This window comes from Equus asinus, chromosome 4 (genome assembly GCF_041296235.1).
Source record: "Equus asinus isolate D_3611 breed Donkey chromosome 4, EquAss-T2T_v2, whole genome shotgun sequence".
NCBI lineage: Eukaryota > Metazoa > Chordata > Mammalia > Perissodactyla > Equidae > Equus > Equus asinus.
In genome coordinates, this window is record NC_091793.1 from 40,334,842 (window position 1) to 40,361,790 (window position 26,949).

General features: G+C 37.6%; 1 protein-coding gene across 4 annotated transcripts in view; it reads left to right on the plus strand.

The window, feature by feature from the left end:
- Window positions 1-26,949, plus strand: part of NR1H4 (nuclear receptor subfamily 1 group H member 4) — a 71,353-nt gene that overhangs the window by 26,073 nt on the left and 18,331 nt on the right. For 2 of the 4 annotated variants that reach the window (XM_014835067.3, XM_014835065.3), the window contains 5 exons: window positions 4,954-5,319; window positions 19,729-19,869; window positions 21,799-21,932; window positions 23,329-23,427; window positions 23,765-23,864. In XM_014835067.3, coding sequence (XP_014690553.1) covers window positions 4,954-5,319; window positions 19,729-19,869; window positions 21,799-21,932; window positions 23,329-23,427; window positions 23,765-23,864 — 840 coding nt within the window. Of the gene's footprint in view, window positions 1-4,953; window positions 5,320-19,728; window positions 19,882-21,798; window positions 21,933-23,328; window positions 23,428-23,764; window positions 23,865-26,949 lie in introns of all 4 variants that reach the window. The other 2 variants (XM_014835066.3, XM_014835064.3) reach the window with 1 other exon arrangement.

Consider the following 26,949-nt stretch of genomic DNA (forward strand, 5'->3'; position numbering starts at 1 on the left):
CAGAAAGTTCCCTTAGATGGTACTCCTTGGAGAAACTATTAAATACTGGAGACTTTCTACCCAGATGTCTTTTGCCCTCCTTTGCAGGGGGTCTCAGACCCCTCTGGAATCCATTCAACTGTTCCCATTTAAGAACTCTTCTCTAAACTCTAATGGAGAACTTCCTGTCATAAAGGAATCCAAATTCTCCCACTTTTTGACAGATTGATTCCAGAAAACCACTCATAAATTAGAATTTTAATATACATACTTTCCCTTTAAATTGTATTGAAGTGGAAATAGATTTACCTTTTCAGAAAGCACATTCTAAAGTTGACCAACTTCTGCCCCCTCTACATCTTATGCTCTATCAGAAATTCCATATTTGTTTACGTGGTTTTATCCCACCCCTTGACATCCCTTCCCTGCCACTCCACCACTGCATGCCTACACAAACAGGAGAAAGGCTGGGGCTTTTCTATCTGTCTTGTTCACTGATGCATCCTCAGAGCCCAGCACGATGTCTGGCAAGCAGTAAGTGTTAAACATATATTTATAAGTGAAAGAACTATCCTATAACTTATGTCATCGAAACAGATTTATAGGTATTAATAATTATTAATTAACTATCATTAGAATCAGGATTTTGCTAGATTCATTGGGAAACAAACATGTCTTCTTATGGCACTCAACTTATCAAAACTTTCTCAACAACTATATTTTATATTCAGAACTACTTTATGAGATAGCAAGGCTGGGTGTTAATCGCCCCGTTTTACAGAAGAAGTTGAAACAAAAAATGGTAAGCAGTTGTTCAAGGTCTCACAGTAAATTCACTGTGGAAGTTGTTCTAATTCCACCATTTTGAAATATGTTGGCCTTGCTGGTTTTTTTTTTTTTTTTACTGTAAATTGCATGTATATTTATTGTCTCTGCTCTGTGGACATTTGGTAGAGACACTGAAATACTAGAAGTGGATGTGCTTTGGGAATAGAGGCAATATTCAATAGTATTGTGTACTGATCCCATATTCTTACCATATTTTGTTGTTTTCATGTAATAGAATCCATGTCTTTGTGAAGTCTTTTCATTTTAATTGAGATGATTCCAGAGATTGATATAATATTGATACCATAATTTGACTTGAGTTGGGACTCCATTGTGTCTCTTGATTATTAAAAGATTTGTTTTGTTGACATAGTGCTCAGAGATGTTGAATTGTCAAGTGAAGAGAAAAAAAATACACATTTTCTTGGAGTCTACAGAATCCAGATTCTGTAATTAATTGATTATCTTTCTTCAGGCAAGTTGCTTAACTTTACTGGAGCTGTAGGCAGAGAGGAACTGGGGCTGGGCATGGAGATGGAGCGATAAGTGAAGATAAGATGGGTTAGAGAATAAAATCTAGGTTTAAGTGTACTTAAGCATTGAACTAGTACTTTTAATGCTTTTTAGTTCTTTTTAATACTATTCACTCTAGAAATTTTAGTCATATTTAGTTGTTAAATACATTAGAATTTTGCTTATATTTTATCTTTTCTTTTTTCTGTAATAATTCCACACTTTTATGTTCTTCCATTTTGTGGTCATAAGACAAAATACCATTGCCAAAAGTTTTTGTCTGTCAGATATTCTGACTCACTGCTGATTTTATATGGATAAGTCAGGCATGAAAGAGAGGAAATTGGTATTTACACAGATATTGTACACTTTGTGTCCTGTCAATCATTTCCTGGGTCAATGCCGAAGCATTCTTTTCAACAAAAGTTTAATATGCATGTACTCCACTTTGCCGTTGTAGAAAGACCTTTAGTTCTAATGCCCAAAGACTATTAGTCTTATAGAGGTTTTAGATATGAAGAACCATAAGATCATCCAGCATGGACTCTTCCCTTTACAGATGAGTGAATCGAAGCCCAGGCAGGGTAGGAAAGTACCATGTAACTAGATTCAGGGTCAGGATGCCCAGGACCTAGAGTCAGGGATGACTTCCCAAGAGAAGCTACACTTAAAGGAAATTTAGAGTTAAGTGGAGAAGAGTGAGACGAAGATTTCAGAGGGGACAGCTTCGTTGAGGAAGTTTCCAGGTTCAGGAAGGAGCACGTGGGAAAGGCCTTGAGTCTGGAAGCAGCATGCCACATTCAAAGAATAGAGAAGTCAGAATGTGGAACATTCTAGAAAAGAAAGGGTAGGATCATGCAGAGCCTTGCAGGGCTTGTTATCAGCTACTTGCAAGCAGAGGCTTTGAAGGGACTAACGTACTGAAGTACAAAGGGAGGAAGAGAAAGGTTTTACTTTGATGCTTTAAAGCATCATACATCTGAAATTATGCCAGAGAGAAGAGATTCAGCACATGGGCTTTGAAGTCAGACCCCCGAGTTCAAATCTCAACTAATTAGGTGCATCAGAATAAAGTGGCCTAACTTCTGTACACCTCACACTACTCATTTGTAAGCAGGGATAGTGATGTTACCTACCTCATAGGATTTTGTGAGAAAGAAGTGAGAACATACAAGTGTCTGACACGAGGAAGGACTCTATAATAAAGTTTTCTAACAATAATAGTAATAGTAATAGCATCAACCATCCTTTGAGTGCTGCAAAAGGCCTTCTACACGTATAGATGCATAGATCCACAAACCCCAACAACTCCAAATTCCAAAAACTCTGAAAACTAAACAGTTTTCTCTAAAGCTTGGCACAAACTTCTCTGCTGGCAAAACCTGACCTGAATGGATGTGAGGATGTCTATGGCCTTTATTTATTCTTCCTAGTGTGAATACTCATACATTCTGCCGTAGAAAATATTGCTGTTTGATTCTGAGTTCTGTCCCCAACCATACTGGGAGAAACAGCACAGTATTCTGTTCTAAAATCCAAACAGTTCTGAATTCCAAAACACATGTGACCCCGAGAGTTCCAGATGAGGAAGTGGGGATCTGTATTGTGTCATTCAGTCTTAGGCATAACGCTTGATACAGACACTTTCATCTCAAACTTGCTGCTGTAAAAGCAGGTCCATCAGTAGTTTGCTCTGCATTTCGCTGTTCGTGAGAGGTGGAATTGGAATTTTGGTCTAGGGTTGCCTGACTATGCTTTGAAGAATCAAACACATTTGTATATTCTTCTGTGTCTTATTTATGCCTACGAGATTTTTTAGCCTTTTGGATAATTTAACAATACCTGTTTTCTGAAGAGTCGTAGTTTATGTTTCCAGGAAATAGAAGCATTTTCACAACCTGATAGTTATTATCTAGAGGTTTTATAGATAAGGGGCTCATTTCATAATAATGGTACAGGAATAATAATTGTTATTACTATTTTGATGGCAGCAATAATTTATCGAGCACTTCTTGTGTGCCAAATATTTAGCAAAGTGCTTGCATTTTGCATCCATTGTCTTGTTTAATCCTTACATCAACCTAATGAGGTAGGTGTTATACCCCCTTCTACGAGAGAAAACAGACTTAAAGATGTTAAGTAAATAGCCAGCATGGACACAGATAATAAGTAATTGAGCCGGGATTTTAACCCAGGTAGACTAATTCCATGCACTGCATTCTTTTTTTTTTCCCTCATTTGTTTTATAATGGTTAAAATAACACATATTCATGGCAAAAATTGCAAAACAGTAAAAAGATTGTGCAATCTCCCACCCCAGAAAATAATGCAATAATTTCACTTCCCACAGTCACTAACATCCAGTTTCTTTTGTATTCTGCAGAAATTTGCCTCACACATATATACACACACACACATGTATGTTTTTTTAACACACATAAATATACACATTATTCTATAACTTAATTTTTTCAAATAGCACCATATTGTAGAAACTTTTCCATGTGAGCACATGTAGATCTAAATCATTCTTTTTCATCTACGTAGTATTTCAGTGTATGGCTGAAATATAATTTATTTAAGTAGATTCTTATTTATGAATATTTAAATTGTTTCCAACTTATGATTCTTACAAATTTTGCTGCAAATGAACGTCGTTACACATAACATTTTTTGTTCTTTGCTTTTTGTTTTTTTTGAGGAAGATTAGCCCTGAGTTAACATCTGCTGCCAATTCTCCTCATTTTTGCCAAGGAAGACTGGCCCTGAGCTAACGTATGTGCCCATCTTCCTCTACTTTATATGTGGGATGCCTGCCACAGCGTGACTTGACCAGTGGTGTTTAGGTCTGCACCCGGCTTCCGGACCAGTGAACCCCAGGCCACCAAAGTGGAACATGCGAACTTAACCGCTGCGCCACTGGGCTGGTCCCTGCACAAAACATTTTTTACACAGATACAAGTGTTTCTTTAAAATAAATTTTCTAGCAGTGGAATTGCTGGGTTAGAAGAGTATCTGAGTTTAAAATGTTGAAAGAGATTGACAAATTCCCCTCTGAGAAGGTTTGCTTTCCCAAGAGTGTGTATTGTCAAACTTTTAAAGCTTTATACATTTGAGGATGAAAACTGTGATATTTTCTATTGCACTTCCAATTTAAATTTAATTATTGGCAAGGGTGAGCACATTTTTATGTGTTTTTAAACACTTGTATTTGTATTTCTAAAAACTGTCCATTCATGTCCTTTATCCTTTCTTCCATGGAATGTTGAATGTTTTCCATGTTGAATAGTTTTTTAACATTCTTTTTTGTTTTCCTTTTTTTTTTTTTTTAGCATTCCTGTTTGTTTTCCTTTTTTACATGTTGAATTTTTTTATTGGTTTGCAAGAGCTATTCGCATATTACCGATATGAGTATTTGGTCTGTCTTTGTTACAGATATTTTTCTGAGCTTTTAATTTAGTCATCTAATCCTTTACATGGGTTTTTTTTTTGCTGTAAAAAAGTTGTTAATTTTTATATAGTTAACTATTTCAGTCTTTTCTTAAAGCCCACACTCCTAATCATGTGCTGCACTGCCTCTCTAATTTATAGAATAATGATGTTAATCCCAGTTTTGTTGTCACTTTTATTCAGGTGTCCTAACAGAACCAGCGGAAGGTCCTCTGGGACAGAATCTAGAAGTGGAACCATACTCACAATACAACAATGTTCAGTTTCCCCAAGTTCAACCACAGATTTCCTCGTCATCCTATTATTCCAACCTGGGCTTCTACCCCCAGCAGCCTGAAGAGTGGTACTCTCCTGGAATTTATGAACTCAGGCGAGTGCCAGCTGAAACGCTCTACCAGGAAGAGACTGAGGTAGCAGAGATTCCTGTAACAAAGAAGGCTCGACTGGGTGCGTCAGCAGGGAGAATAAAAGGGGATGAGCTATGTGTTGTTTGTGGAGACAGAGCATCTGGATACCATTATAATGCACTGACTTGTGAGGGGTGCAAAGGTAAGCATCTCTTGGTTGGCAATTTTCTCCTTGTCACGGTTTTGCCATATTGATTGTTGAAATTCTTCATACTGAATCTCCCATTTTCCCAGATAACTTCCATTTTCATCTCCTCTGCTTCTACCTCTTTATAACTCCTCACCTTCATTGAGAGATGTCATAGATCTCTAGAAGAAGCCTGTTAGAGTATTGGGCTTGGATATCAGTAATCTTTTTCCTATTCCCAACTTCACACATAGTTAAAAGAAATGTATGATTGTGGGTTTTATTTGTTTTCTTTGGAAGAGAAACTGTTAAACTCATCTCTTTTAAAATGAAGATCAAAGAGAATAAGAATTTATTCAATAAATATTTTAAAACACATTTTCATGTATTTTGGTTAATTGAGAAAGAGACAGAGCAGGAAAAACAGAAAGAAAAAAGTCAGTAATACTATTCAACAAATATTTCACTTCACAGGAATGCAGATCTGTGAGAAATGCTGTGGGGGAATCAATGAAATTGCAATCCATGTAGAATGGATATAATATAATACATGAAACATGAAAATGTCAGTATAAAATCCCATGTGATTATTCTCCCCTTGAGGGCACAAACAATAAGTTTGTAAAATTCAGAAGCAAGGAACAGAGTGGACTAGTTGATGTATCTATTTATTTTTGTGTTTGTTCATTCAACAAATATTTATGGGATGCCTAGCATGTGTTAGGCACTCTGTTAGCTTCTAGGAAATTGAAAGCTGATTAAGAACTGTCCCTTGAACAGAATTTGTTGGATGTTGTGCCAAATTGGGGCTCCCACATGCCAATGATTGCCATAAAAATAAACAGAGGACCCAGTCACATAAGAATGGCTCAAGGACATTCCAAAGTTTTGAAAGTTCAAATGATCAGATTGTGTAAAACTATACTAGTCACCATTTGAAAATCTGGTGTGATTTCACTAGATTTTTTAAAAGTAAAATAATATTTATGCCCCAAATTTAAAAATTGAAACAGATCTATAAATAAAATTTAAAAGATCTCATTTACAGCCTTCAAAATATCCTTATCCTTTCTGTGGAGGGTCAAGATTGTATAGGTAAAAAGAACTTACCAATTCTTTGAAGGCATAGATTATGTCTTCTTTATCTATATTACATATTACTCCCCATGTCACCTAACACAGCACCTGGTATGTACTAAGTATGGAATAAATGTCTTGTGAATGACATAATGAAAATTCATGTTCCTTGCTGGTACTTAGTATATATAACTCTACTTTATAAAAAATGTGTTCAAAATTTTTTACAATACTTAATTCTTCCCCACCTCCAAATGTTGAAAGTAAATACTACACGTCAACCTCCGTATTTGGTGGCATTTTTTTTTTTGAGCAGGCAGAGTTATGGAAATGGAAATGTGCTTATGTGACAGTAATAAGTGAGTTTGAAATAAAGCAGGAAAGGACTGCTAATTGGTTAGAAAAATAAAGTAGTTTCAAAATGACCAGCCTGAAAGTTGGATTAAAATAAAAATAAAAGTTCTACACGTAGGTTTGAGAAACCAACTGCTGACCTACCTACATAGGAAAAGGAGAGCTTTGTAGTAGCTCTAGTCAAAAAGTGGGTGGGTCTGTTACTCTGGAGGGCAAAATGGGGACCAAAAGATGAAGCTGACAGGATGGCATATTTGGGGCTTAATTCAAGAAGTAATTTTCTAACACTAGCAAGAAGTCTTCCAACAATGAGATTGACTTCCTGCCTCAGTTGATAATGAACTTCTCATTATTATAGGAATTCAAAAAGAGGTTACATGAACAGGCTTGAGTCCTCATACAGGAAATTTCTGCATTATATGGGAAATTGTATTAGTTGGATTCTGAGGTACTTCTTTAAATCTTCTGAATCTATAGTACCACAGTTTATAATGTTCTAATTGTTTCATGTCTGTGTGTCTTGTCTTCCTACATAGTTTGTAAATTTCATAATTAAAAAATATCTATAGTTCATCTCACTCTTCATATTGTTATGAATTGATGAAAGAGACTGTTAGACCAGGGTTTCTGAACCACAACACTGTTGACATTTTGGGCCAGATAACTCTACTGTGGGGGCATGTGTCATATACATTGTGGGGTGTTTAGCAGCATCCCTGGTTTCTACCCACTAGATGCCAGTAGTAACCCTCAGTTGTGACAATCAAAAATGTCTGAAGACATTGCTAAATGTCCTCTGGGCGGCAAAATCACCCCATTGAGAACCATTCTCAATGGATAGACTATTCAGTTAAAAGTACTGTTATAATATAGAGTTTCTTACACTTGAGTTGTATGTGGAGATTTCTTGAAGGCAGCCATTTTTTGGCTATGTCTAATGTTGATTCAAATTGCTTTTATCAGCTTCCTTATGCTCTTTTTTTTAAAACAAAACTACAAAACCAATAAAAATAATGTGCTGTTTAGATTATGTGGTTTTGTTGCTCAAAAAGTTATGAAAGCACAAGTTCTTTTGAGTTTGGTATGCCTATACCACATATCACATGAGGCCTCAGGTCCCCTCTGCTTTTCTCTGTTCAAACATTGGTCCACCCAAACCTTGGTTCATCTAGAGCTCCTTTTGGGCATCCCTAAACTGAGTATATCCCATGCATATTGAATTTACCTTTGTCATCTTCTCACAGCTCTTGACAAATAAATCACACATTTGCTGATAACGACCTCATGGGCACACAAAAAAATGAGGGCAGTTAGTTTTAATGGCAGTATAAGATGATCATGGAGATGATCCAGAGAATGCTATTATTAATTTTTAAGGACATCCATAAAATAAAAATGTAAAAATAAGTTTAATATGAGTAAAGGACTTAGAAAAAAGTCTGGTACATAGTCAAAACTCAGTAAATGCCTATCATTATTATTGTTACAGTCTTAGAATCTATAAACATTGAGTATAGTAGCGATGTAATTATTTTCTGCTTATCTTGATAAATGTTGATGCCCAACCCATTATCAGTTGTTTGGCAAGACTTATTCTATTTGATGTTGTCTCAAGTTACCAACAGCCTCTCCAGCTTGTCTGTGTAGACCAGTGCTACTCAAAAGCATGTGCCTGGACCAGCAGTATCAGCATCACTTGGGAAGTTGTACGAAATGCAGATTTGAGGGCCCTGCCTCAGACCTACTGAATCAGAACTTCTGGAAACGGGGCCCAAGAACTTATGATTTAACAATCCCTCCTTGCCAAAGTTTGAGAATTACTGGTGTAAATCATACATAAATGCAGCTGGGGGGACCTACTTGGCCAAGCAGCTTGGTTGTGCATTGTGATTGTGAAATTCTCAAGGGTGGGGATGCTGCTCTCCATTAGGTCATCAAAAGGAAAATTCAATACATAAAATTTAGACTAGAAAGACACAATGTCTAATCTAAGTCATGTTTCCTGCTTGGAGAGAAATAGATAAGAAAACGTGTAGTTTATTCTGAAAATCTGGTTCAAAAGAAAAATCTCATTATGAATATTTTTGAACTGACAAATTTCAATGCCAATGACATGCCAATTCTTATGCAGGCATGCTACAAACATTTTCTTGGGTCCTTATAGCAGCTGTGGAAATTAGGTATTATTGTGCCTATGTTATAGGTGAGGAGTAAGCATATCATTTCAAAAAGAAGCTGAGATGTAGAGGCCAGTGCTAGTAGCTTATGTGATGTATTTTCCACACTTCAGTAGTAAACATTAATTTTCATACTTTATCCCCATTTTATAAACAAAGAAAGTGAAGCACAAGAAGTTGATCAACTTGCTCAAGGCTTCCCCGCTAATAAGGGGTGGAGTTTCAAATCTACAGCTTATAAATCTAACTCTAGAGCCCTTATTATTAACCGTTAGACTACGACGTCTTTTACGGCTGCCCACTAAATGATCATTCTATTCTTTGAGCTATTTGTTCAAGGCTAATATTAACTAATTCAGTGACAAAAGGAAGAAAATCAAGTGCTCCATTTAGGTATTAAGGTATTGGTATTGTCCAAGCTGAGGAAATAAACTTCTAAAGTCAATAACTTGGGCTGGCTCACCTCCATACAGGTGAACGCGGTAGTGAAAATGTGTCCTCCTGAGAAGAATTTCCGGGTGTGGCAGGGTGAGTAGAGTGAGACCAGTGTGCTGAGGGAGGACAACCCTATGAGACACTGACTCTAAAGGCAGGCAGGGGAAGAGAAGCCCATAAAGGACACAGAATACAAGTCAGAGATGGGGGCTATGAGAAAGTGTGGGACAGGAGACAAGAGGACAGAAAAGTGGTCAAAAGAGAACTGATCCTTGGGAGGGTTCAGGAAGGAAAAGCTGGGAGGAAGCTACATCTTCAAGAGCAGAGAAAGGCAGAGCTTTTCCACTGATTTTGATTTGAGACTTTGGGGACTTTACTCCCATGGTGCCAGCAAAAGGACAAGAACGCAAGGGAGGAGATGAGATGGAGTCAGGCAGATTCCATGTTCTACACCAGGGGATGGCAATGTTTTTCTGTAAATAAACAATAAATATTTTAGATTTTGCACCAGGGTGGTCTCTGTTGCAATTACACAGCTCTGCAAATGCAGCCACGTAAAGAAGGGGCATAGTTGTGGCTTTACTTAGCCTACCAAAATAGGCAGGAAAATTAAAAAACAGGCAGTCAGCCGAATTTGGCCCATGGGTCTAGCTGTAGTTTGCTGACTCCTGTTCTAGACCAATGACTCTTGAAGGTCAGGATCGTAATTAACTGGAAGCTGTGCAGTGAGAGTGCACAATACTCAGGGTATGTGTGCAAGAGATGTAACCTTATTTTGTATAATTGGATTTAATTCCATTTCAAGCCCTGGTGGAAACTTTATTTCATTCAATTCAGGATTATTCTACTCACTGCACTCCTTCCCCCCCAATTTTTTTTCTGGGGTTTTGTTTAAATTCCAGGGTTATGTAGCATCGTGGAGAAATAGGGCACTAGGGCGGGGGTCTGGTTCTCAGTGCAGTTAACATAGTCCGGCATCTGTTGGGAGTTGTACTCTCTGATCTTCAGTAACTAGTGGGAAGGGTCTCTGAGGCTCCATCCTGGTGTCCTGAGCACATGCCTCTTTCTTGTCCAACCCCACCTGCTTCTCTGCAGCTCAGGTGGGTGGGTTCCTGATGCTGCTCCAGTGTCTGCACTGGAACTCCTGGATTCCCAGAGAAACACACAGCCATTTCATCTGCTCCTAGGTCATGCTGGGTGCAGGGAACCCCAAGGGCTTCCCTAGGCTTTCCCCAGGAAAGGGTGCAAGAATCTCTCTGTTCTAGGATTCCCGAGTGACATGGACTTTCTTTAATCTTTCAATGCACCCATCCTGGGACTCAGTCTGGGGATGGAGTGTGGGAAGGAAGAGCTCAGGACCTTCTTGGGTACTTAACGTGTCTTAGGAATTATTATTTCATCTTTGATTGTCTGCCTTTCCCAACTTCGGGAAATTTTATTAGTGTCTTCCATCTTGGAGCTTAGGCTTTAGTGTCTGAAAAGCCAGTAATTAGCATTTTGTGCTTTTTATATGTTCTCTTGAGAAAATAAATGAAAGTCATCCTAGCTTAATGAATGGGGAGGAGATGCACAGAATGGGGTAGAGTACAAACAAAAAAACCAGTGCTCTGTGCCAGGCAGGCCTAACAACTTGGCCAACTTGGTGCCCCCATCCCACACCCCTTGGATATCTGCACTTACCGCGTGCAAAATGAATTTCACTCCATAGCTTTCCATCAAAGGAAGTGTGGACTTTGGGGTTTGACAGGCGGGCACCGAATCTAGGCTCTGCACTTCCTGCCTGAGTAAGCAAGTTACTTAACATATCAGTCGGAGGTAAGTGAAATAAAATGGAAACCAAAATTTCAAGCAGAAAGGAATTAATGCAGGAGAAGGTGGAAGGGCAGAGGAACAGGTTCTATGCTAAGTCTTCAAGAGGATGCTTGGAGTCACACTTCAGAACTGGCCTGCCAGGGCAGTTGTTACTCAAGAAGATGAGGAGTCAGAAAGATAACACAAGAACTGTTAGCTCCCTGAAGATGCCACCACAGCTGCCGTCTAGGGATCAGGAAGCTGCCTTTACTACAATTACTGACTCCAGAGCCATGGCTTGCCTGCTAAATATGCACCTACAAATGATGAACACCCTGTGTCTTGCCTTTCAATACCCTTAAAGCTAGAAACTAGAAACCAAGATGCTGCAATAGCAAAACTTGCCAGCAGAAACCACAGAAGCAATAAAAGCATAGCTCTTGTCTCACTTCTACTTTCCAAATATCTTACAAGGGCATCTGTTTGTCAGAGCATAAATCATATCCACAATGTTAGCTGCAAGGGAGTCTGGGAAAGGTTGTGTTCAAAGGTTATGTTTCCTGCCTTTACAGTAGAGGATGTACACAGAGAGTAGGAGGAAGTGCAGTGGATATCCAGCTAGCCGATCCTTAGTTGATGGAATAGTTAACTTCTCTGGTCTCCAATCTGCAAAATAGGGACAATATCTATTTCACAGGGCCTTTATGAGAATTAAGTTAGATTTTTATATGAAAATATCCTGGCAGCTCTCCTGACTTAGGACTTCACTGCAGATCTTTCATGAATGTGATACTTTAAACATACCCATACATACGCACATACACACACACACACGAGGAAATTTTTAGAAAGTTAAAAACAAAGATCATGGTGAAACTTCACGATTTCATTGGTCTCTATATCTGTTTCCATTAAAAATATTTTAATTTTTCTGAATGTTTTATTATTGTAGGCATTTATGGCATCAATGAGAGAAATTTTGATGTATTTTTTTAAAGTCAAAACTGTAGAACACAAGCATAATGCGGAGTGACAATGACTGCCATTCGCTTGGTGCAAGATTGAATCAAGAGCTTTTTTTCCTCCTCTGTTATCAGTGAGCATATGGAAATATGCTAAGGTCTGAATGAATTTTATTCAAACTTCAAATCTCAACTAACAAAACTGCTCTGCATCTGACTGGATATTTCAAACTGCCACATTTCCAAATAGGTCAGCGTCAGTCACATCCATCTTCATGCCAGGAGAGTCTATGCCTATCAGTGAGAAAATGGTAGAATTCTTAAAAGGCATTTTATGAGCAAGTGAGTGACTATTGTCCTTTTGAACATATTTTTACATAAAATAGTGAACCAGCATTAGACTTAGATCTGAAGTTTTAGAAAAAATTCCAGAATTATTGAAACTATTCTAGTATATTAAATAGATGTGGAGTGTTTCCAGCGGGCCCTTTGTTTATGGGTCAGGGCTGAGGTGCCCTGACTCACACACAAACCTACTGAAATCCTATTTGATTTTGAGATCTGATTTTATAAAATTAAGTAATGGTCCTAACGAACTCTATCCATCAAATTATCTTAGAGAGTGATGCAAGTGGTGGAGGTTAAAGTATTTCACTGCCTTGGTAGCCTTTAGTAATAAGTGTTATAAAAATCGTGGGAGGGGTAGGACTCTGAAGGCAGACAACCAAGATTCCAGCCCCACCTGATTCTCTTCCTAGCTGTTTCAAGTTACTTAACACCTCTGGATTTCAGACTCCTCAACTATAAAATGAGGATGATAATAAAGATGAGGAGGAGGAGAGTGAGGTGATGATCATGGCAATGATAATGGTGATGACAGATAGATAACATACATCAAGTGATTATTATGTGCAGGCTCTATCTGGGGGTTTTGTGTGTACTAACATTTAATCTTCAGGACAACCCTTTGAGGTAGATATCTAGGAGGTCTTGGGAGGAATAAATAAGGTGATGTTTGTAAAGTAACTAACAGAGTACTTGTCCCACTTCAGTTATGTGGTTGAGCTGATGAATAAATTAAGCATTTTTATTTTTATAGGAAAGATTTTTTAAATACACGTTTTTATTTTGTACTTATTTTTATTCTGGTTTTATTGCGATATAACTGACATACAGCACTGTATAAGTTTAAGATGTGCAGCATGATGACTTGACAGATGTATATGTTGAGAAATAATTACTATGATAAGTTTAGTTAATATCCATCACTTCGTAGAGTTACAAAAATTTTTTTTTCTTGTGATGAGAACTTTTAGGATCTGCTCTCTTAGCAACTTTCAAATTTACTGTACAGAATTGTTAACTTTGGTCATCATGTTGTATATTACATCCCCAGTACTGATTTATCTTGTAACTGGAAGTTTGTACCTTTTGTATAAAAAGGATTTTAAAAACTATTAATCTGTAGCTTGTGCCAGTTAACTTATCAATACGATACCTTGCAATGTCTTACCTCTTGATCCTGCACCTTCTATTAATAAGTTAAGGCAAAAGAAAAAAAAGACTCAGAGTTGCCTTTTAGGCAAATTCCCACAAAGGCGATTCCCAAACGACTCTAGATGCGAGAGTGGTCTCATTAAGCAGGCTATGTCTCTGAGGATGCTGTTTGTGTTTGTGCAGCCTGCTTTTAGCAGTCAGGAGGGAGGACAAGATGTGTGTCAGATAGAATGTTCTGGTCCTTGTCTTCTGGGCATTTCCTTCCTGGGCATTGCCCCCTCCCTCTGGCTTATATTCATTGCTTGAGACTGTGTGCAAATACTACTGCTATCTATGGTTTAGCACAGGAGTTGGCAAACTTTTTGTGTAAAGGCCAGATAGTCAACATTTTAAGCTTTGTGAGTATTAAGATCTCTGTCTGCCATTGTAGTTCAAAAGAAGACATGCATGTAAGTGAATGAGCTTAGCTGTGTTCCAATGAAATGTTATTTATGGACACTGAAATTTGAATGTCAGATAATTTTTACATATCACAAAATATTATTCTTCATTGGATTTTTTTTCAACCATTAAAAAGTGTAAATACCATTCTTATGTTGCAGGCCAGACAAAAATGGGGAGGGGGCCAAATTTGCCCTGTAGGCCATACTTAGCCAACTCCTGGCTTAGCACAATGCTCCCTATCAATGCTCCCGGGCTGTTGGCATCTCCTTGTATCTGAATTTGGAGATTCTTTTCCATCTGTCTTGGGCAATGTTTATTCAAAAATTTACTTTGTTTTCTAGCTGTCTGAGGTTCACTAACACTTTTGATACACTGATGGAGTTGTATTCTAACTCTTATAGACTATGCTATTCTAATTAATTTTTTTCTATTTCGTGGTATTTTTGACAGAAGGGAGTATAGAAGTTTGATGAATGCCCTTTGACTACTAAGTTGTCTGTAGATTTGTCTACCCTGGAATGATGTTAGGCAACTTCAAAAAATAATTCAGTCAGTCTTTCTTAAATTTATTTAATAAAAAAATCAATAGAGATTGTAGTTGGTAAAAGTGTTGGAAAAGTCAGGTAGACAATTTTTGTGTATGTGACTCTCCAAGAGATCAGGGGGAAAACGCCTTAAAATCAACTAGTAGCAGGTACTAAATAGTCAACAATCATTTTCATCAACTTCATCTCAAAAGTTTGATGGTTTGCTTTTTCAACAATAGTCTGAAACAGCTCCTACCAGATGATCAGGAGTCTATTGTCAAATTCTGAAATTTCAGCAAGAAGCTCAAGGAAGATGTCTGAGATCCTAAAGAATAAGAATTGTGTGGTGGAGACCAAAGATTGCTTTTTAGCATTGTCAGACTTTCTCTCTAGTTTGTGCAAGTTTTCAGCTTCCTTGGAGCAAGACAGAGGTAGAAAAGACAGCTGGGGTAAGGAAGGGAGAGTAGGATGCTTTTGAAGAAGTTTTGGAGATAGGGAAGAAACTGGAGCACTTAACATGTGTACGGCATTTGGGGAGATTACTGTCTAAAGATAATTTTTAAGAACGTAAGCTCCTTACTGGAAGGGCAACATGATGTAGTGGTTAAGAGCATAGAGTTTGGAACTGAACCTATCAGGGCTCAAATCTGAGCTCTACCATTTACTATCTGTAGGACCTTGAGCAATTTGCTTAATCTCTATGTAACTCAGTCTCCCTGTCTGTAAGAGCGAGGTAATCATAGAATCTATCTCATAGGACTGTTATGAATATTAAATGAATTGCCATATGCAAAGTATTTAGAACAGTGCCTGATACAAAATAAGTCCTATAGAAGTGGGTGGGGAGTCCTTTGTATTGTACAATGTGCTGAGACAGACCTAAAGGCTGATTCTATTTAGGTCGTATTGGATGTAAACATTACTATTTGCTCAGCACTGTGTGTTTGTTGCTGTTTAAAAGGCATGAAGACCTTTAATTTTTAAACAATGAATATTTTGTTGATTTCAAAGTAATGGATAGCCTACTGTCAGTCACTGGAGCCTGGTGTGTGCTTGTGCATGTGCATTTGTATGTGTGCATGTGCATGCGTGTGCACATGTATATGTGTATGAGTTAGGAATAGGGTGCATATGTGGGTTCCATCTGTATAAAGAAGCAAGATGTGAGGCCAGCCCAGTGGTGTAGTGGTTAAGTTCAGCATGCCCTGCTAAGGTGGCTTGGGTTCTTGGCTTTGGCTCTTGGGTGTGGACCTACATCACTCATCAGCCATGCTGTGGTGGTGACCCACATATAAAGTGGAGGAAGATTGGCACAGATGTTAGCTCAGGGCTGGCCTTCCTCAAGGAAAAAAAGAGGAAGATTGGCAACAGATGTTAGCTCAGGGCAAACCTTCCTCAGCCAAAAAAAAAAAAAAAAAAAAAGAAGAACAAGATAAGAAAAAAAGAAGTAGGATATGTGATATTCTGCATATTTGAGGGATCCATTTTACCCTCCTATAGCTTTTTTCTGCCACCCCAGACACCCACCTAGTGCTACACATTCCTCAGATGGCAATACCAGCCCAGTCTACTCATCTTTTATTAACAGGGAGCTTCTATTCTTCAGTGAATTTCCTTTCCATTCATTTTCAAATGACTTTTCTGATATGGGCATTGTTGAATATGAACAAGACAGAGGCAGAGGTATGTGTATGGATATATTTGCATAAGTATAAATACAGTATATGTACCCATATTTAAGTGATAAAATGATAATATTGTGTTACCATCTCAGAATGAAAGCTAATTAATTCAGCTATTGAGATGATAATGATTTCTTTCTCAGTTAATACCAGAGTAAAATATCCTTCAGAACTGTCCTAGCACTGTTCCTTTGACTCATCTTAGAACAAGAAGTTTTATTTTTGTTAACTATTGAGCTATCAGTGTCTACAGTGGTTTTAAGGGAATCATTCCTGGGAGGGGCTGAAGATAAGTGGGGAGATTGACTGAGGTAGGCTAAAGTGGTCATTGAGCTCAATGATTTGGTACCAGGAAAAAAATTCTTTTTCCCCTATAGTCTCTTTTTAAATGCATGCTTTGGTATTTGTACTCCCAATATCAACATTGATCTGAAGCACAAAGTCTTTTTTTAGACTTCACGTGGTTGGATTTGACATTTAGGAAAATGGTAAGATCTTTCCTACTGAAAGTTACACCAGCTGACAAATTTACGAGCAAGTCTCTGACTTTTTTAACCTTGAAGTCTCTAACTTTTCCTACAGCTTCCTCTTTCGTATTTAGTTAGTTACAAAGTCTTGAACGTTCCTCCGTTTCCTCCTCCCTGTTCTCACCACCTTGCATCTAATTCACGCACTGATTACCTCTTAGCTGGTAACAGTCTCCTGCCCCTAGTCTCTATCGTCCCTGTTTCACCTTTCTTCACCTTGAACCAAGGATTCTTCCTGACATGCAAGTTAGGTCATACCCTCCCCTGCCAAAACCCTTTGATGGCTTCTCTCTTTCTACACAGTAAAGACTCAGCTCCTTTGCTTGGTGTTTAAAGGCATTTAACCGTATTCTGTCCCACTGCATGCCCTCACCATCTCCCACTAATTCTCTCCACGCTCTAACCTCCCATCAAGATGAATTATCCACTCGTCCTTGGAATTTCCATAACTCCCAGCCTTTGCTCAGTTCCCAGAATGTCCTTCCGCCTTCACAGTCTATGTTTCAAAATACTACCTGTTCTTCAAGGTCCAGCTTAAATGCTACTTCCTTCATGAATTCTTCTCTGATTTCCCTTACTCAGAATTAATCATGGCCATTCCCAGACTTTTTAACACCTTTCCTTCAACACACTTGACTTCTAGCTGTTGGGAAATTGTCATATTTTACTTACTTTACTAGGACAATTTTTTATTGCCTTCTGCTAGAAAAATTGTCATAACCAATGTGTAAATCTCCATGTCTATGACGGAAGTGCTGCCCCCTCTTAAATTTGGCACAACCTTCACAAGCATATAGTGTGGCCCTGAAATGATCACTTTTTCATCCACATTCCAAAAATTTATTACTTAATTAGCTGTCCTATCACTCTCTCTTGTGTTATGCTGGGAATTTACTTCTTTGTCTTCTGACTAAGCTGGAAGCTCTGAGGACTAGAAATGTCTTATTCATCTTGGTATTTCCCAGGTCAGAGAATGCAGCTTTCAGATAGTAGGCACCTAATAATAAGTTATTCTACTCTCTTGTGACCCAAGGGAGGCAATTATAGTTATAATATAGTGGTTAAGAGAATGGGCTGTGATGCATGACCGCCTGTCTTTGAATCCTCCTAGTACACTTATTAACCATATGATCATGGCCGAGTTGCTTAGCCACTCAGTGTCTTTTTTTCTTCATCTATAATATGAGGACATAGAATATTATCTTCATCATAAAATCTATATGAAGATTGAATAATTAAATGCAGGTAAAGCGGTTAGAACAATAGCTAGTGAGCGCTTAGTAAATGTTAGATATTATTCCAACAGGTTGTTCAAATGGAAAAACACTTGCTGTCTCAATTTCGGCAGAAGCATGAAGACATTACATTCCAAAGTGAGCACATCTTGCAGTGGGCAGTGAAGAACTAATTAAATATTTCACTTGCTTTGAGGGTATGAAGTGGGCAGGAGTTGGAAGTTATAGAGCAGTCTTTAAAGATTTTGGAGCATGTGACTAGTGTGTTATGAATCTCACATCCTCATTGCAAAGGGGTAATTGTGGGGTGTGGGTGTCTGCCGCTGGGGGCCACCACTGAAAAGTATAGTACTGTTGTAAGAATTAGGAAAAGGTGTCCCTCTTTCCCAAGGTAAAATCTATATACTAAGGCGGCTCTGTTGCTTGAGGCCCAATGAAGGGGCCTTAACAGCATTACTTGAGGAGACTGGTATGTACCCCATGAAGCATAGGGAGATGAGAGACTTGCATCTGACTTTTACCTGAGAAGTTGAAAGGGCAAGAGGAAGGGTGGCTGACTGCTTATGGATAAGTGGGAGAGGGTTCTTTGCCGCAAAGAATTTGCTGGACCAGAGAAAGCTGGCATGGGGTTATCTTAAGTCCATGCCAAAAGGGCCACATGGAGGGACCTTGGAGTCAAGAGGATGGAAGTGAATTTCCAAATGTCTAGATTTCTGAAGAAGATGATAGAAGCCATGGGCTAGAACAGAGATGTATTTGCCCTTGTCAAGGAATTTCAGAGGAAAGTATCCCAAAGATAGGAGGAGTTCTCTAAAGAACCAACCCAAAGGAGAGTCAATTTCAGAAACTTGCTGGGTTTCTAGCCAGCTTCTAACAATACAGGCAAGTAAGTGCTTTTCTGTCACTTTTTTCCACCATCCTCTCCTTATTTCCCACTCCACAGTGACTCTGGAAGTGTCAGGAACTGTGGTTAGCCAGATGGAGGGGAAAGAGTAGAGGTGGAAAGTGGAGAAACGGAGAAGCAGAAAGGAACCCAGTCCCATCCCTCCCCGACTCTAGATAGCTTAACTGTAGCAGGCACAGGGGAGATGTTTGCTTTTAAATCACAGTTGACATTTTTGTTATTACACCAAGCTGGGCCCATTAAGTACTGAATTGAAACCTTGATGTGACCTCTCCCTGTCTGCCTGGTAAACAACTCATTTTCCAAGATTTAGCTCAACTCCCACTTCTGTGTCTGACCTCTTTATCCAGAACTGACCATTCTCCCTTACTCTTCAGCCCCAGCACAGCCTAGGAACACTTGATTTCACTTGTTTGGTTGTTTGGATGGCTTTGCCTTCAACCAGCCTGTAAACTCTAAGAGAGAAGAGATGACTTATTTGCCTTTGTGTCACCAACACATAGAGCTCACTGGCACATAATTGCCTCCCAATAAAGATATAAGGAAAGTAATCTATCTAAGCAACAAACTAAGATTTTTCCTAAGAGAGGCTATAATTCAAACATCTTTATTTTTGAGAGATAAATTAAAAACAGCAGCTTTTCTGGAAGATGTAGTGCAACTGACATACTTTGTCACCAGTATGCTCAAGGATTGCCTGGTGCTTTCCAGGGGTTCACGAGAAAATGCTCTGGCATCTCTCAATCTTTATGTGTTTTTCTGAGTAAAAGTTGTTAGGAGGCTTCTTACTCCTTTCTGTATTTCTTCCACAGGTTTCTTCAGGAGAAGCATTACCAAAAACGCCGTGTACAAGTGTAAAAACGGGGGCAACTGTGTGATGGACATGTACATGCGAAGGAAGTGCCAAGAGTGTCGACTAAGGAAATGCAAAGAGATGGGAATGTTGGCTGAATGTATGTATACAGGTATTCACATCAAGAAATTAAATTCCACTAAAAATCTCTTAAGGAGGCAGATGTCAGGTAACTCATATGATTAGAATGGTATTTCACATTTTAAAGAAGGGATTTACTAAGCCATCTAAGTTCTTGAAAAGGGTAATGAGACACTGAAATTGTCCAAACTGTCAGCTAAAGAGCATTTTATTCACCTGAAAGAAATGGCTGTGTTTTGTTGTTCATTGTTGCAATGAATAATATGTAGAGTGAAGTGGCATTAACATACAGTTAGACAATATGTTTTAATAATCTACAAAGAATGACAGTCTAAAAGTTTCCTCCAAATTTGATTTAATAGCCTTCTTATTTATTGTTTAATTAACATAAAAATTCACAGTTGTGGGAAAAATTAAGAATGCTTTATAAGGTATAACTGCCTCTGAATTATCTAAATAGAGTTTTAAACCAAGTTATTTTATTAAGAATCTTTCTCTTAGTGCAATTTTGAACCAATTTGTGTAGGTTTACACCAGAAATTAACTACTCCGAGTTTTAATATAATTTGGTCCTTTGATCTGATAAAGAGACACTGTATTAACTGCTGGCTTTGTGAGGAATGGCAATCTCCATCAAACTTTGGAATGCATGCTAGTATATAACACAATTAATTTTTCATTCTACAGACCACTCAGATTATGAGATATGAGCTGTTCCTCCTCAAAACACAAATAGACAAACAAATGTCACCAAGGAGATGATACATTTAGGGAGGGAATGCCACATGAAATAAAAGCCTTTGGAAAGCGACTCCAGTTCTATTGTTCCCAAACTGCAGAAGCAACTGGGATGGACCCAAAGAAATAATGCGTGCAGGAGAGGGAAAAATAGGTCAGTGTAAATAATCCAGTTCTGGGTGGATGAAAGTTTATAGTGGCTGATCACAATCTCCTCTCAGCATATGTGAAACAAGAGACTACAGTAGAGGCGGCTGCTGGAATCCAATCTTGCAATGGAAACATTTACTTTGATCCTGGGTGGTTCATGTTGCGCATTACTTAAATATGAACTTGTTCCAACTGAGGACGTTTGTCATGACTCCATCTACAAGAGTCTATAATATTATTTATGAACACAGACTCATCCAGTAACAGATGCAGAGCTTTCATAGGATCTTATAAAATAAATTCCCTGGACAAAGAAATTGCTGGAACTTAGTTTCATTAACATTGAGAGAATAAGGAAGTTAAATGGAAATATGGAAGATTGTTCTACATTATTTGTATAGCTCTGTGTAAGTGTAAATTAGTGATGATATTGTAAGATGATTCAAAAGAAAATTTCAAAGTCCCCTTGAATTATTTTCATCTTTAACTATGTTCTCAATAATTTATACACTTCTGAAAATTAACAGGATTTTAGAATTTTCCCTAAACGATGTTGACATTTGTTTTACTCGACACATTTACTTATGTGTTTAACGTGAAATTGAATATACTTCTTATGGTACAGTTATGTAAACATGGATGAAAAATAATAATAATATTATGTTTTGAAACATTAGCTTTCACAGTCCCCTAGACCAGGAATAGAGACAGTGTCACTTACCTTTTTATTGACTGAATACCTTGCATTTGCACAATGGTTTGGTATTACAAATCCCTTGAATAAAGCTCATTTTAAAAAATGGCCTGATTATATTTAATCTACACAAAACTCTGTAAGATTGATATTCCCGTTTTACAAATGAAGAAATTGAGACTCACGGAGGATAAATTTCTTGTTCAAGACCAAGTCTTGAAATGTCTGGAGCGCTAGAATTATCTCTGTGCCTAGGAGCTAACTGCATAGGAGATATTCTGACCTGACTACACAGCATCTGCCTTGTGACCACATACCCAACAGTACTTTCTGTGGTTGGTGAAGTCTCTGTGTTTATTTTTTCAGGCTTGTTAACTGAAATTCAGTGTAAATCTAAACGACTGAGAAAAAACGTGAAGCAGCATGCAGATCAGACCATTAATGAAGACAGCGAAGCACGTGACTTGCGACAAGTGACTTCGACAACTAAGTCCTGCAGGGTAATAGCATGCAGCAGTGTCTGCCAAAGTCAGCACCAGCTGAGCTTCGGGGCTTTCAGTGATCTGGCTGCGGGGCTTTCCAATTAGAGCCATTGCCATAAGCATAATTGTGCATTAAATGCTTCGGTGTAAAAATTCACATAATAGCAGTATACAAAGTAAAAAGTGAAAGATCTCCTCCCTGGCTCCATTCCACTCCTACAACCCAGAGGTTGCTATAGAAATACTTCAATGTATAAAACAGATTTTTCAAACTGAGTTTTGAGGGCCATTTTTTCCCTATCATTGAGAAGGGAGGCTCAAACTGGGAAGGATGTGGATTCAATTAAAGCTTGTGGATTACTCCTTATCAATGGGTTAACAGGGTGAATACACATCTGTGGATCAACAGAGAAAGGCCCTTCCCACTGAGGTCACAAATTACTCAAGAGTTCCTTTGAGCAACACAGGACAAAATAGAGAAACAGTATCTTGTATGCTTAGCTAAACACATTGTGATAATGCACAAGACATGTGGAGGAATTTTAATTTGCCATTAGTTGAAAAACCAATAATCCATGATTGTTCAAGTCACAGCCTTATCAATATTATGCTAGTGACAAAGAAAACTTCATCCACGTTTAGTTTTTCAAATAATTTTATGTGAGTATTAATTTGTCATATGGCTTCCTCAATAACAACTTGGTATAAGAAAGCAAAGAGTTGACACAACTATTCACACTCTTTAAAAGATGCTAGTTAGGGGAAAAGAGATGTTTGAGGTCTGAATTATCCAGATTGGTGACTCTCTACTTCAGGGGTCAGCAAATTCTTTTCCGTGAAGGGAAAAGAATTTCTTTATTTTAGGCTTTGGCCACATGGTCTCCATCACAATTACTCAACTCTGCCATTTTAGTGTGATAATACATAAACCAACAAGTATAATTGTGTTTCAATAGATTTACAAAACCAGGTGGATTTTGTCCATGGGCTACAGTTTTTCAAACACTGCTCTACATGAATATCCTTCAATGGATTCTCCACTTCATATGTGGGAACCTTTCCTTAGTTATAATTAAGCCTTGAACTTTTACTGAACTTCTCTATGAATGTGCTCAATAGGACTCATATCCAGACTATTATTAATTCCCAAGAAATACATGAAAGGAATATTTTGTTATCCCTATTTTATAGATAGGAAAATGAGCACCTTGGGACAAATTTAGTGAAATGTGATATGGCTTGCCCAAAGACCCAGGGAAAGCAATTACACATTACAATAGAGCACATAGTTCCTTCCATATTTAGGGCTTTTTTCAACAGTTTCTGCTAGTGGTTTACTCCACATGAATGTACATATAGGAAAAATGCTTTATAACCACCCTCCTTCACACCTTTTATTTTTTTGCCAGTGTAGGAGAAAACTGAACTCACCCCAGATCAACAGAATCTTCTACATTATATTATGGACTCATATAGCAAACAGAGAATGCCTCAGGAAATAACAAATAAAATCGTACGTACAACATCTGAAAATACATGGGTTTAAAGTTAATATTTTCTGGAGCTTTTACTACTTTGGAGGTGGGATTTATCTATGAATATGTTAGTTTGAAATGATTAGAGCTGAAATTTAAGCTATACATTTAAATTTTTAGGAGCATTATTAAACAATTAAGAAGAGACAAGTCTCACATCTATCTTAGTAATGGTAATTTCTCTCCAGGGATCTGAGAAATATGAGCTACGTTTTAAATTTTATTATCTAAATCTGGTTCTTTAGTCTAATGATTTTGTATTGAATTATCCTTTTATCTACTTATTAATCATTTGCTTTTTTTCTTAAAATTTAGTTAAAAGAAGAATTCAGTGCAGAAGAAAATTTTCTCATTTTAACTGAAATGGCTACCAATCATGTACAGATTCTTGTAGAATTCACAAAAAAATTGCCAGGTATTTTTCCATGTAGTTACTTCTCTGCTACACTATGCAACATTCTTGTGACATTGAGAGAGGCAGGTTTGTTCATTGTAAAATGGGAATCATCTCACATCTGATTTAAATTAATATGTCTAACTATTATAAACATGAAATGTTAGATATTCAAGTTATTTATAATAATTCTTCCGAATTGATATACTAAGAAATTGAGGCTTTGAAAAGTTGTTATTCATCCATTTATTAATTTAATAAGCATTTGTTGATACTTACTCTACACTAACTACTTAGCTATTACGTTCAAGGAGAGTGATTAAAGGATACAATGAAAAAATATATATACAAAGTGTTGTTTGAACAGAGAGGAAGTAGTTGCTAATTGTATCTGAGAAAGATAGGGAGGTTTCAAAGAGAATCACATTTGAGTTGAGTCTAGAAGAAAAGTGAGTTTTCCAGGTGGTATGGAAGAGAAGGGGCATTGCAAGTTGAGAGATCTGCTTGTGAAAATATAATGAAGCATGAACAAGAATAGGATTATTAGAGAAGAGAGAGAAAATTCAGTGTTGCTGTAGCAAAATGTCTGTGGCTTTTTAGTTAGACATATGCTAATTTGGTACCAGATTGATTAGGGCCTAACTAAGGAATTCAATCTTTGTCCCCTGGATAGTAAAGAGTTTTTGGTGGCTTCTTCTTGTTTTGAGAAGGAAGTGATGAAATTTGTGTTATAGATATGCCTTTATCAGGTTTTTATAAAATGGATTTGAACAGGCAGGGACTGGAGGCAAGGATGATCAGTTACTTTGATACTGCACCGGTCCAGGCAAGAGGGCTTGAATTAAAGCAAGAGCAGTGGGAGAGGGAAGAAGAAACAAAATAAAGAGAGATTCAAAAATTCATGGGACTCGATGAACAAGCATTCATCAAATGTGGGATGAGGAAAGGGATTTATCTACAGTGATTCAGATGGTGCCAGTACAGAAACAGGAATGCAAGATTCTTAGCTTCCAGCCCCAAGTTCTTTCAGACACATTATCAATTTGATCTAAGCCAATAGGTTTAAGTTGTTTCAGTTCTTTAAAAATATACTAGTATATTAGAATTCCATGGTCTAGAAGAGTTTAATAAATACCTTGTATAGCAGCATAATACTGTAATATTAAATTACAGAAGGTAACTTCTGACATAGGATTTTAATTAGACATGTTAATTTGCCTTCTTTTGTCAGCATTATACTATTATTTTATTAAATGTGTCATGAATAGACATAAGCCTACATAAAACTCATAAAATGTGGGGAGAAATTTCTTATTATCATTGAAACATTAGTATTCTCTCATTTCTCTATTAACAATGAAAGAGGAACTTAATTTGTTATACGCTAATTAAGCTGAAGGTAATCTTGATCAGAAACAAGATTACAAAAGGGTAAAAGCTGTGGGGGGAAGAATTGGGAAAGAGAGAATATGATGTTCTTGGTTGTTTGTATGAAAAGGTTTTTCAGTTCAAACGGTCAGTTGGTATTGAACCAAGAAATAATTGAAGACAAAAAAGAATAATAAGGTAGCTATCTGAAAGCAAAGGCAATATTGCACACATTTCCCCATTCCCAGTGCCTAACCCAGTTCCCAAGAGAAAGAGTACAGTTAATGTCTGTTTAATGAGTAAAGCAGAAGGAAAAAATTAAAAATACAGAAGGAAATAAAAGGCAAAAAACCCTTGAGAAAGAAAAAAATTATTTTAGCAATAATTATAGAAATGATAACATTATTACAGATTGTAATAATAATGATATAATACCAATAATAAAAGGGTGTTTTGTGAAAGACCGAGTTGAGTAATTCTATCCTGCAGTTCATGGAATATAACCTGTGCCAGGCACTGTCCAGGGTGCTGGAGACCCCGCATGACTCCTGCCCTCAAAGGAGAGCTTAGATTTTCTAAGATAGTGTTTCTTAACCCTTAGCATTACTCTCTTCTCTAAACTCCCATTGCTGTGTAATACTTTTCTAAGCCATTTAGACCCTGAAGGCATTAGTTTATCTCTAGTTGTGTTGTGTGTGAGTGTACACATGTGCAGGCGAGCTTGTGTTTGTTTCCCATTCATTCCTGCAGCCATTCAATCATTCGACAAATAGTTCTTGGATACCAATTCTCTGCCAGGCACTGGGGATACAAAAGTGAACAAAACTGGCAAAGTCTCTGCCCCCAAGAAGTTTCCACTCTAGTAGAATTTTCAGACAATTAACAAATAAGCAAATAAATTTATAATATTATATCAGGTAGTGGTAAGTTCTATGAATAAAAATAAAGCAGGTAGGAACTAGTGAGTGCTGGGGAGTACTATTTTAGGTAGAGTCACCTTGAAGCAGACACCTGCATACAGTGAGGAAGTGAGGCATGGGGATATCTGGGGAAGATAATTCATCCCTGAGGCAAAAGTAGGATTTTGTGTTCACAGCAGAGCCAGGGGTCAGTGTGGCTGGAGCACAATGAGTGAGGGGAAGGAGGAGGAAATGAGATCAAAGAGGCTTCTGGAGACTGTAGCATATACACTTGTATAAGGACTTTGGATTTTCCAGGTAGTGTTTTATTCTTTCCCATATTTCTCTGATTTTCCCCACCTTGCATGGTGCAGTGCTGAGTTCAGAGCAGATACTTCAACATGACTTTGATTGGTTTTCTCGGGAAATGCTACCCGTTCTCCAGATTGACTAAAGATTCATGAGATGGTCAAATATTCCATTAATCTTCTGGATACATGTAAAGATTTTTCTGGATGTGGATGTTTCCATGATGCAGAATTGACCATGTGACATGAGATGTGACTAAATTAGTGGCTCAAAGAGAATCTGCTTGCCTTTAATTTCTGAAAGTTGCTTCATCTGAATCAGCCTGTCTCTTCCATAATACACGTATTTGGTTTGGACTTGACATCCTCTTTTGTCCAACTTTTTCAACAAATCCTACTCAGTGAAGATAAAAGTCAGCTTTTATCTGGAGGAGTACGAGAGATACTTATTGACTCGACTACCAAATCTTAAAACAATTACAAATCACTTTATGGAAATTTTTTATCAATGGGGATGATATTAATGATGAA